General features: G+C 42.6%; 1 protein-coding gene across 1 annotated transcript in view; it reads left to right on the top strand.

The window, feature by feature from the left end:
• Positions 1–13,137, top strand: part of si:dkey-61l1.4 (collagen alpha-1(I) chain) — a 102,180-nt gene that overhangs the window by 43,610 nt on the left and 45,433 nt on the right. Inside the window, exon 7 of the mRNA XM_064354480.1 lies at positions 10,656–11,258. Coding sequence (XP_064210550.1) covers positions 10,656–11,258 — 603 coding nt within the window. The remainder of the gene's footprint in view (positions 1–10,655; positions 11,259–13,137) is intronic.

Here is a 13,137-nt window from a genome sequence, read left to right as displayed (position 1 = left end):
ATTAATACCCGTAATTATGGATGAGATGTTGGATGTCAGGTGTCTGCATACTTTTGGCCATGTAGTGTATTTTTAAGTTGATCATTTAATTCCGTGCCCAGGTAAAGGAATTTTGGTTCGGTCAGCAGCTCCCTTCAGACAATGGTACATTTATACTTCAGCTGCCATGTCAAAGAAGGCACGACATGAAATTGCTGTACTGCCTGCTTCTAACACAGGGGATAGGTATAAGCATGTGTAGTGGACCTCCTCAAGAGATATGAATGGACCAATGTATTCAGTGCTGTTCACCTTCAGTCTATCTAGCTGTTACAGAAAAAAATCACTGGATATGCACAATTCATTCACTGAGTTGATGCCTGTGGCCAAATTATGCTCTTTGCAGTTGTTCTTGAAAGAGTCTGAAGATGGATTTTTGCCATGTAATCACAGCTTTAAAGGACTATTTTACATATTTGTTAAAGTTAAACAGTGGGAAGGTGTACCAAATGATCATAATCCTGGCTTGTCAAGGCTGTGCAATTGATTTGTGTGTGGGTGTCCAACCAAGCATTTTACCTGTTTAATTGTCTGATGCAGATGGAGGGGTGCCTAAAAGTATTTTAAAATGAGTGGTGTATAATGAATCTAAAATCATTTTAAAGTAGTAAAGTATAATTTCTGTGAAATTATGACATGTGCATTTAATCATGCTTCTACTGGTACTTTGTGTAGGTTGCTATGAAAAATTCAGTTTGTACAATAGAGAGATTAAAGAGGGAGTCAAGCACAGGTGTGCAGTAAACACACAAGACATCTATTTTATTGTAAAAATTGTTGATTTTTTTGAAAAAAGCCCAAATGTGAACAATGAGCGCTAGCATCAGTAGGCAGTCTGTGATGTCATAGACTGTGTGGCAAAATGTTATAGATTACATAACAAAAGGTACACATCATGCTTCCTCTATCCTAAGAATGATTATTGCAGGGTGTGTTGTATTCCCTATCCTCTAGGGAGTATGAGTGGTTGTCGGTTCGGTTTTATTTTGTTGGAAAGAGTAACTGTGTCCTACATAAGAAATGGTAAAATCATTATCTGAAGAAGAACAGTGTCATTTTCAGTTTTGTAAAAGATCTCTCCATGTACACACACACACACACACACAACATGCAAACATAGGCATTAATACAACACAGGCACAAATACAGTAAATACCCAGATGCATGCAAGCACACCTAGGCATAAGTTTCCACACAAATATACACACATATACAGGCACACATTTCACACGCTCATGCATTCACATACTGTATATACAGAGAGGCTCATGCATACAAAAACATGCAGACATACGTATGCATAAATACAAGTGTAGACAAATGTATATATGCAGATACTCATGCATGCACCCTCATAGTAAAATAGTCCAGAACTGGTAGTCCTGCAGGATTTCTGAGATCTTTGTAGCCTGATATATATACTCTCCAAGACTGACTGAGCTGATGGTGAGAAAGTGAACAATTGCACAGTGGTGAAGGACATATCCCAGAAGCCCTGTCCGATGAAACCCTCCTTCCAGCTCCTCTGGTGGTTTTGTGCTTCTGAAAGAGCTGCTCTTTCAGTGGATCTGTCAAAACCCGACAGTCTCCATTTTGTTTGGTTGCAGTCCAGTGAGGTTTTGCATAAGGCTGACCCAGCCTGAGAGCGTACCGCTGCTTGGCAGGGTCTCTCCTCTCCCTTCCCTCCCCCTAAATGAGATCCACTATACAGGAGGACGGGAGGCTTTCAACCCAACCTCTGCCCAACACAGTATTAGATCACAATCTATCTCCAGCTTTGCTTGATCACACTTTACTGCCGTGCAATATTAGATCTTGTTCGTTCCCCACACAGGAGTAGATCACATTCTCTCCTGGCACAATCTTACTGTAGATCCTCTGCTGATGCTGTAGGATGAACTGAAGTCTAGGTTTAAGGTAGAAGCAGGTGGGGCAGCAGTGATCTCCCACTCCTTTCTAAACGCAATACGTATTTCACATTTGGGGGAGGTGCGTCAGGGTTATGTATGTGGCGGAACGCAGACATGTGTAGAGGGTGACGTGTGTGTGGTGGGGGTAACAGGCGGAAGGCCTGCGGGGTTACGGGCGGGAGACATGTGGAGGTTACGCGCTGCAGGCCTGTGGGGGGCGTGTGAAGCTGACAGGCGGTAAGCGTGTGGGGCGTGGTAGGAAAGGAGGGGTTTGTGTTTGGAGGGGGTTACAGACGGGAGGTGTGTGGGAGTTCCATGTTTCTGTCCCTCGCTCCCTGGAAGTCCTCTCCTATGATCAATGCTTTTGGTCCCTGAGCACTTGAACTTATAATTATCCACTCCAGGGCTGTAATTGACTGCGACCAGCTTGAGCTAAATAAATCAGACACCAGAAGATATGAAGAGGGGGGCGGCTTGTGAGATGAGGAATTGAAGAGGGCAGTGAAAACAGTACAGAGATCTTTCTGAGCCCCCCCCCACCCTTCAGTGATATCTTTACAGAAACGAAAGGAGGGAATGTTAGTTTTACATGGAAACCACGCTCGATTTGTCAGGGGGTTCAAAAGCTGCAGTGTTATTAGTACAAGAGAACAAGGGCTCTGGAAACGATTAGTCAGTGTGAATGACTGAGAGTAACATTGGGAGTTTATTTGGAAAGGTTTCTTTAATATTCCTCCTGTTAATTGAAAACTAGAGAAAACCTTTCATTGCTTCGACTCTTCAGTACCGCACTTCCCTTATGTTTAATTTTTATATAAATGAATGGCACCATTCAAATCCTCTGTAAATACCCATCTTCCCAAAGCTTTGAGCCTTTTTGTTTTAATATAAATATTTCCTCGACCTTTTCCCATCTGAGACATTTTAGGTTTCATAAATCTTTTGCGGTGAAATCTCTGTGCCTACTTTGTGTCACTTCATTTGAGGCTCTGGTGTCTGTTCCATCCCATTTTGTGAATATACTGATGCATTCATAGCCACAGTTGACCTCATGCCAAATCTTCCCCAATTTCCCCCTACCTCAAATCAACTCAGGCTAAATGGAATATATTCTTTATTGTCTTTATATCAGGCTCTTTAGTCATGCTTTATATCCATAGGTGAGAATAAGGGAGGATATTTAAGTGACCCAGAAACCCCAATCAGTCAGCAATGGGTAGAGAGAGTGTGGTGACTATGGTTTTGCCTGGTTTTGCCAGAGCTCTTGGACAGCAGTTTTACACGCCCTAGAATTGGCAATGACAGGAGGACGTTCATTTCGAAGGATAAAAGAAGAACTTCTGGTAAAAGAATATTTCAGTGTTACTTCAATGTGAAGAGGTCGGTGATGTTTTTGTACCCACATGCACACACACACACACACACACACACACACACACACATACACATCCATGCACACAGACAGATAGTCAGACAGAAATACACATAGTCTGAGAGTCAGAAGCTTATTGGCTGGACTTGAAGTGGAGGGGGTGCCAGGAGCTGTAGGCGCAATAGCACCAGCATGGGTGCGAGGAAAGTGGGCTGGGCCACAGGAGTGGGTGTGTCCATGTGCCTTCTCAGTGGGAGACAGCGGGGGGTGAGAGAAAGGGAGAGCGTATTTTCTGTGTGTGGATTATTGCCACTAAGCCAGGAACAGTAGTGCATGCACACTTGAGCCATGCAAGGCTGTATGTGGGTGTTCACCTTTCTATTAGTGATCCTGCTGGGTCCACGTGTGGAAAGTCAAAGGACAGACAGATGGAAGGTAGGGTGCCATTATTTGACTTATTGATTGACTTCTTCTGGTAGGTAGTTAGTGTAGTAGATGGAGCAATGTTTTAGAACTGTTTCTTGTATTATAGGTGATATTGTAACTATATTGTATCATTATATTGTATCATATATTCAGTGAGATTTTGTATTCCATAAGTATAGTGTGCTATGAGTGACTTGCTGTAGTCGTGGTTGCAGTACTGGTTACCTTGAAAGGGGATAAGCTGGTATCAGGGCATTCACAAGTTTATGATTTAAAGCACTTGCATGTGCTCCAAAGAACTCCAAACTCCATTGTGCCACCAGAGATTGTAGGTGTGTACATGAATTTAGATTGAAAGTGTTTCCTATGGAACCTGCAACCTGAGACCACTACACTCAAGGAAAGTAAAGGAACAATATAAAAACATATGTATGTTTGTAATTGTTAAAATGTGTGTTCATTTGTATAGCCTCTGAAACTATGACATTGTTGTACAAGCTGCTTTTATAGTTTCTTGAAGTGCATGTTCCTGATTTAAAGCACACAATGTGCAGAGAATGCCATTATTAAGCCCATAGGTTGTCGAAACTTATGTAAGTTTGTAAAATATCCTTCATCGCACAGAATCCTGTTGGGCCCAATTGAAAACATGAACTCAAACTAAAATAATAGTGTGTAAAAATATTATTAAATAATGGTGTCATGTTTTATGAGCTTTCTCTTCAGTTTAATATAATAAAATTGCTTTGCACTGCAGTTCAAAATGCACTGAAGCTTCAAATATTCAGTAAAGGCATGTTTTAGGTTGCGGTGCGATGCCACATACTGTTAGTGTAATTAACCGCCTCTCATTGTGTTGGCCAGGTTTTTTTTTGGCTGTTTTTCGGAAAATCTGAAAATCACTATCAGTTTAGCTTTATGTGCCAGAAAAAGCAATCAAGGTGCTTCATTTTACATCAAATTAGGCTGCCTTCATCTAGCCGTCTTCATGTCTTCATTACAGTGATAAAAGAGGGTGAGTGGTTGCAATTGACTTTTTTTTGCAGAAAGCAATAAGCTGCACAATATTCTACAGTAATTTTGATTTGAGGGCTATATTACATCTCCCTGTGGTTTGCTTTCTGACTTAAATGCATTATTGATGTCTGTGCCAGATGGATTAAGTTTCTGTATAATTCAGAAAACTGCTAACCACTCCCTTCTCTCTGCATTCTCATCTTTCACAGCTCCTAAGGCTAACATTTGCCAGGCTAAAACAGAAGTCAACTTCAAAAAACTGGGCTCTACTGTCTCCTCACTTGTCAACCCTTCCCCATCTTCTTCAGCCCTTACTGCTAATATGTGCTGCCTTCTTCAATGGGAAGGTGGTTGACATTCAAAACTCCAAGATGGTGGAGTCCTCAGTTAATTCTCCCCTCACCCAGTCCTCCCCGTCTTCCCAAGCATTTCCGCTAGCCTTTAGCTGCATTCTCTCCTCTTACAGATGCCAACCTTTCGGCTCCTAATCCTCCATCATTCAACAACCTGCTCCTCAGATTCCATCCCCACACACCTCCTCCAGTCCATCTCGCCAAAGGTCCTCTCTTTCTCTGGATGTGTCCCTTCAGTCTTCAAACAACCTTGTGTCACCACCTTAGTCAAGAAATCCACTCTTAACCCATCATCATCCAGAACTGTCATCCAGTCTCCTTTCTTTTCTCTCCAAAACTTTTAAAGTGCTGTTTTCAGTCCACTCTCTCTACTTCCCTCTCATAATTACCTCATCACTAGCCTTCTTCAGGGATGAGCACTCAACAGAGACTGCCCTCCATGCAGTCAGCGAGGAACTCCACAAAAATGGATTCTCTGTCTAATCTCCCTCAATCTCTCTGCAGAATTTGACATGGTTGACCTCCACCTCCTGTTGTCTTCTCTTCCTACTTTGCTGGCACAGCACTCCACTGGTTTGCGTCCTACCTTGATAGTACCTTGATAGTTGCTCCTTCCATGTTGCATTGGAGGTGGAGTTCTGAGAACTCTCAACAAGTGTCCCTCAGGGTTTAATCCTGGTCCCGTTCTTTCCTCTTTCTATAATTTGTGTCTCAGTTCTGTCATCTCCTCTCATAGCCTTCTCACTGCTGTACTGATGACAGACCCCCCCCACACACACACATACACACACACTGGTCCCAGCATGCATCTGAGCTTGCCTTACAAGAAATTGTAAGCTTCATGGCAAACCATCATCTAAAGCTCAGCTTGGCTAAAACTGAGATTCTGTACTTCACAGCCCAGTCCTGCCCCCTGTTTGACCTGCTCTCACCCTCTTCATCTTAGTGTGGTACTATAAAACAAGCACATCATGGCCGTATGTCAGGTATGCAGATTCTTCCTGTGAAAAATACAGAGAATGCACTCCATCCTCACAACCTATGCAACCCAGCTTTTTAGTTTAGGTCATCTTAATTCTAGACTACTGCAAATCCCTCCTTGAGTAATGTCCCTGCTCCCACCATCAGGCCTGTGCAGCTTACCCTGAGTGCTGCTGCTCTCATGATCTCCAACCTCTCCAGGCTCAGCCACATCACTCTGCTTCTCATCTCCTGTGACTGGCTACGATATCAGCTAGCATGAAATTCAAAACCTTGGTACTAGCCTATCAAGCAGCTAAAGTGGCCAGTCTGTCATATCTGCAAAGGATTATCAGACCATATCGTCCCATCAGACCTGTCTATTCTGCTACCTCTAGGTGCCCCCCCCCAGGCATCTGCCCTATTTGTTGTGGCCTCTGGCAGTGGAATGAGTTTCCCACTGCAGAAACACTGCCCATCTTCCAATACAAACTGAATACTCTCCTTAGACTGCATTATGGCTCCCTTAAACCCCCTGAATGTTATAGATATAACTCTGTAAGGATATGTGAGCTGCATAGCAGTCCTTTTGTTATGATAATAATTGTTCATTTGTTCTGTTATTGTACTTATTGATTATAATTGGGCCATCTGTGCTGGAGATATCACCCTTTAGTATTCCTGAGACTAAGACTGATGTTTTTAGTCTCTGCTTTGTGTGTCATTCAGTCTTGGTTTTAGTTTCTGTAGAGTGTCATTCAGTCCTGGTTTAATTTCTGTAGTGTGTGTCATTCAGTCCTGGTTTCATCGCTGGTTATCATGGGTACAGTCTGAGGAATCATCACTGGTTCATATGCAAACATTAGAAATTATATGCTTCACAGGATTGTCCAGCACTCATAAATTGTCATCTCCTATTTGTAAAGCCTTTTTTTTCCCCCAGAGCCAAAAATATATATGTTATGATTATGCATATTATGACTCATGTTCGTAGAACAGACTGCGAATCTAATAACATAATGTTATGTTTGTGTTGGCAGTGACAGAATCATACACTTACTGGCTCTGTGACTGTCCATAATAGAACTTGAATGAAGTGTTATGTTAGTAATATATATATGTAATTATAAAAAACCACTTTGAACCAGCGTCACCATCGGTAGCTGACTGGCAGGCTCCTCTGAGGCTATGTACACTCTTTTGCCTCTGACGACAGCCATCACTCTCCACCAACAGACAAAATATACTGCCATTACATTGTCTGAGTCACAGCACTAATGCAACCAGTGTGGTCCAAATGACATGTCAAACCCTCACATAGCACAGGTTTTTAAAAAAAAAGAAATGGATATAAATAATAAATTATTATTATTATCTCTTCCTTCATCTTGGCTGTCCTGATCTTTCCATCTTTCCTTTCCCTACCTCTGGCTATTCTCCTCTCTTGACCTCTCCCTGTTCTTCACTGTTCCTCGTCAGTCTACAATAGCCTTCTGTTCTGTATGTTACTTCATTCCCTTCCAAAAAAAAAAGAATGAAAATAAACCAAAGGGAACTGATTAAGTGCATTACTTCAGCTTCTCTCCTGTGGAGAGACGGGGTCGGCTTGGGTTACGGTCGTACCTGTGCCTCCGCTGTGAGTTACAGCCCTCGTCCCAGCCGTCACCGGCGGTGGGGCCTGGCCGGCTCCGCGCAGCCCGTGTTCCGCCCGGAGGGACCGCGCCGGCGTTTTTGACACCATGCTCATTTATACCCGAGCCGCTGGCGTGACAGGGCTTGGTTCACGCACACGTCTCCTTTACACATTATTATTGTGTGTGTATATGTATATATGCTGTATATCTGCCAGGTTGGCTAGTACGGTAGTTCAGCTCCAGGGCTCTGGACAATGAAGTAGTTTTTTCCCCAGGAGTTGAATCATCAGGTTCAGAATTTGCTTCCTGTATGTTCACCTCAGGCGGTTATATTCAGCCACCGGGGTGCACGGAGTTCATTTTATTTCAGAATTGATAGGTTGGATTATAATGGCCTCTATATGTGACAAAATAATTTTGAATAACGTAATATATAATTTGTGTAGAGGGGATGCAAATCCCCGCTACACAAATGCAGCTTGTATTCTCAGTAAAATGACTCTCTGTTTTCGTTATTTATTGTTAATTGATGGATGACTTATTAAACATCAATTCCTTGAAAGATTCTCCATGTTGTGTACCCATAACTTAGATTAGCAGGGCATGTAAAACCTGCTGCCTGCTAGGCATATTACAGGTGCTCCATCTGCCTGTTAGTTTTTGCTCAGAAGCATTGACTTCACTGAAAAGGCCAGATGTTACTCTGAACAGTTTGTAGAGACACTCTCTGTCATGTGCTGTGCCTATTCCATCTCTGTCAGTTACTGTGTATTCTCCATCCTTCCTTCTCAGATGTATGTGCCAGAACTCCAAAACTCCAAAGCATGTGCCTCTTTATGCTGCCTAAAATGTGTCCTAGGCACATTACCATGTCCTTACAAGCCTGTTTCTGAAACCTTTCCCTTTATTGGAGACTGGCCAACGTGTATTTACCAACCTTCACTGATTGCCTTGTTTTCATGCTAAATATAATCAGTGATAAAAGCTCTCAAATACAAATACATTGGGCACGCATGGTACCAATTGTGTAGTCATGGTACATTAACACCTGAGGGAAATTTTGGGTAAAAAGCGAGACGTACAACATGGCAGGGGCGCACGCAGTCCCCAGCCTGTGCTCTCTTATACCGGGTGTGCAGAAAGACTTGCTGTTTCAGACGACAGCATCGTCTGGCGCAGTTCAGAAAGCTGGCGGCTCTGTGCGCTGGCTGGCTTCATTGTACCGGCTCCAGTGCGGTCACCTCAGAGCTGGAGGTTATTTCAGTAGGAGAGTAGGTTGTGTATCTGTTTATTTTAAACAGAAATAGGCAGACAGATGGCTGGTTTTTAACGCTGTGGTCTTTCTCAAGTCCCAGCCTCGTCATATCCATGTTAAACGTATGAATTAATTCAAATTGTTTTTAAAAATTGTAAATCACAGTGGAGATAAACAAGCTTTCTTACTGTTCTCTTCTACAGAACTCTGTGTCTGACCCTCGGTGCACTTGACCCATTGTCAACTCTCAGATCCCTCCCCACAGGCCTGCAGTGCAGTGCTGGCTTTCTCTCTGGGCCCGTGACTGATAGAGGCACATGTGTAGTGTGTAGTTGCAGTGCAGTGATTGCAGTGGTGGGTTGCACTCATAGGCTGTGCTCACTCTGTATGCCTGAAGGCCTGATTCACCCCCCCCCCCCCCCCACTCACCTGAATGGAACTTTATACTGTACGCACATGCAGGTTCTGACACTGTCATCGTAACTCTTTTGAATATCCACATGCCAATCCCAGGGATGGATATGAATCTAACATATTTGCTGTTCCCATCACTCAAGTGAATTTAAACAGTCCTTGCCGTCTTCATCCTCTGCCTTCCCACATCATAACTACGGCCAGTTGTCAAATATATTAACCAGCTCACCATCCTATGGCCCCCTCCTTAGGGAAAGGCTGGATACCACATGCCTTCTTTATAATCATTCACTGGGGCCCTGTGTAATGCCCCCCCACCCCAACACCATAACTTGTATAAAACATGTGCGCTTATTTTTTTTTCCCTCTGCCCATCTTCAGAGGGGCAGATGACAATCCAGACATTCTGTCAGTTGTTCAAGGTCACATGGAGGGCAAACTCAGCAGACTTTTCTTTTTGTCTTCTAAAGGTCTGTGCAATAAAGGTATTCAAAAGGTCTTCACTTGGATTGTAACGAGTAACATTGATAACGGCAGCTTTACCTGAGCAAAAAACAAAACAAAACAATCATAATATCTGATGTGATCTTACAGTCATCAGCCCATTTGACAGCATGTATGTTGGTATTCAGACCTGTTGCAGAAAATTTACAACTTTAATTTTCGCAGTTTTAAGGGATAGATACAGAAGGCAACTGGGCAGAGAAAATGTAGTTACTTTACATTTCAAGCAAAACTTACAGGCAGACAGGCTAAACAGTTTTAACTTTCTATGAGCTAAGCATTCATTCCCTTTTGGTAGCAAACAAATTTAAAAAGAACAAGGAACAAGGAACGATAGATTCATTAATGCAGGGAAACAAGACGCGATTACAGTACAGATTCATTAAACTAATAGGAATGCATGCATCAACATATTAATTATCTGAAATGAAGCTGACTTGCAGAAGATTGTGGTGCACTATTTAATTATATTTTCTGTGTTCAGTCTATTGTCAGATCAGACACATTGACTTGGTAATTTTGCATTCTTGTAGATTGTATTGGCACATTCATTAATATGCAGTAGAAGATTATACATGAGTCAGTATTAGTGCTATCTCTGTCTTTTCTTTCTCATGCACTCACTGTATTTTCCTTACTTAATGTTTTGAGAGATTAATTTTTACTTTTATTTTATGATTTGTTTTTGGAGCTTTAAATTCATTACCTGGAGAGGTATAAAGCTGTGATTATGTCGTTCTCTGGAGAGAAACAGATGTTTGTTTTCTTCAGGACTCTTTTCCTCGTGTGGGCCGCGTTGGGCAGGAGGACATGATCCTGGTAGAGGAAACCATCCCAGCTCTCAGAATCGGTCGCTATGGCAGCCTACCCAACACCCACTCCCGGCCGGCTGGAATCCGTGACAACAAGCCCAGCTCTGGGACCAAGGCCCTGGATGAGAACTTCACCACAGAGAAAAGAAAGGCAGATGGGACTGCCCAGGGGAATTTTCCCGGAAAGCCCTCTGATGACATCATCGACTTAGACTCCGCCTCTTCCCTTACCTTGAAAAAATCCTCCATTGACTTCTCAGGGGCAAAAAACCCAGCACAGTTGCCCTTTGACCCCCATGACCTTGCCTTACTGACTGACGAGGGCCTCCAGCCTTCTACAGATCCCTCCACTACCTCAGTGACCCGCCCAGACGTTCAACACAGTGGTGTGCACATGGAACATGGTCCAGGGTGCGCGAGAGACGTGAAAGCAGCCAGAGGCAACCATGCAAGTGTCATGTCAAGTGCCACCAGGGAAGGTGACATTGTCCCAGGGCTTGATGGCAGGATGTACCGCCTGAAAAAAGGTCCACCTGGGCCAATGGGGCGCCCAGGAAAAAGAGTGAGTCACCGCTTCCTTTTTTGCCTGCCAACTAACAAACAACTAACATTGCGCTGTTGTGAAAGACTTTCGTCATTTCATTTCCATCCCTTTCGCTTCTGTTAAAGTCCAGGGTCGGTTGGGCAAATTCTATGCGATAACCACAAACAATATAATAATATATAGCTATATGATAAGACAAAAGTACCATTATATCTGCAAAAGTATTGACTGTACCTGGATGTATTGGGTAATAAGACTTCACAAGTCATTAGTGTATTGATTATTGTGCAGTAGAGAGAATTTTCCCATAGATTTCTCAAAGCACCTACCCTTAATTGTAATTAATCCATACCAACTCTCCCCCTTCACAGGGTATGCTGGATATTACATATTTGAGGCTTGCTTTCTATCAACCCTAGTATGTAAATCACTGATGGGGACTGAACCCATAGGCATTAGGTTACAGCAGAGGTACCACACCGTTGAAAAATGTGTTTTGCAACCCACTTGTTCCAGAAACTCAGTAAAGACTCAGATGATGGAAAGGTATTCTTTTTGCTCTCATACATCTGGTACTCTTGTGGAGAGTCACTGGTCATTGGAAATCCCACCCAAAAGCACACGTGGTATGCCTTTACTTAAGGTGGTGCAAATTACTACTGAGGAAACGAATAGACTGTGGTACACATCCCAGGTGGAGAGCTCCTGTGGTACACTTCCCAGGTGGAGAGCTCCTGTGGTACACATCCCAGGTGGAGAGCTCCTGTTGTACACCTTGCATAAAGCATTCAATGGTTCTGAATGGTTTCTGTATATACCCAGCTGTGTAAATGAATACAATGTCATCTGTGGCGTGTTGCCCTGTAATTTCTACTGCCAACATAATACAATACATGATACCTGTTTCAGTCAATATTTGATTTAATGTAAAGGTGATTAGTAAATGGCTAAAGTAATTTGTTTAGCTTTGGAAAAGGAATCTGGGAGACACTGTCATCTGGCATATTTGGGCATATTAGATTGGATGATTGATTCTGCTCCAAAGATATATCCCTGTATGAAAGTCGTTTATCCACGAATAGTGTTTCAAGTGGCATTTGACTATGGAATTGACCTCTCTGCCAAAATACAAATACCAGCACTGCCTTTTTCTGAGAAACACCTGGGGTTGTATTGAACTTAAGGTGAAACAGGCAAGCTAGGTCAGTGTTATCCAGTTAGCCTGTGCATTCTCTTCTGTCATATCTCCAACAAGCGGCCATTCATAGGGGCCGATTTGTGTGGCATGTGAAGAATTTATGCTGTCTTCATGAGTGTTAAGTTGCTATGATTTCCATGTCAATCACTGGCCTGTATGCAGTACATTTTCAGGCTGAGTGGATTAGCTGCAATCACTGTCTTGTCGTGCATTTGTTAAACATGTAGACATCTGTTGTGGGCCATGACCATTTCTTACTGCAGTCCTGTAATTATATTCAATTTAGATGCATATTTTATTCCATTGTAAATCATTCATTATTTTTATTGCCGGCACTTGGCTTTAAATATCCTGGACAACAAATTTTGGTTATCTATTTTAATTCCTAAAACTCAAACATTGGTTTTTTTGGTCAGCGTTATTATTTTGATTATTCTATTGGTCAAGAGCCTACAAATGTGGGTTTCAAAAGTGAATGTACTAACTTGTGTGGTTTCATTCAGGCTTGTGACAAAACAAGACAAAGATAAATATACATTTGTCCAATAAAAATTAAAGACCAGAACATCTTTAAAAAGCTGTAGCATTTATGCCATCCAAAACCAGAAGTGGCCAGCATGTTTGGTTTCAGTGCCATGTTTGTTAGACAGACGTATTTTAGACCCACAGTGTGATGCACTGTGAGAAAGTCCTGCTGTG

This window comes from Anguilla rostrata, chromosome 10 (assembly GCF_018555375.3).
Source record: "Anguilla rostrata isolate EN2019 chromosome 10, ASM1855537v3, whole genome shotgun sequence".
Taxonomy (NCBI): domain Eukaryota; kingdom Metazoa; phylum Chordata; class Actinopteri; order Anguilliformes; family Anguillidae; genus Anguilla; species Anguilla rostrata.
Note: the sequence above shows the minus strand (reverse complement) of the source record. Positions and strands in the feature narration are given on the sequence as shown.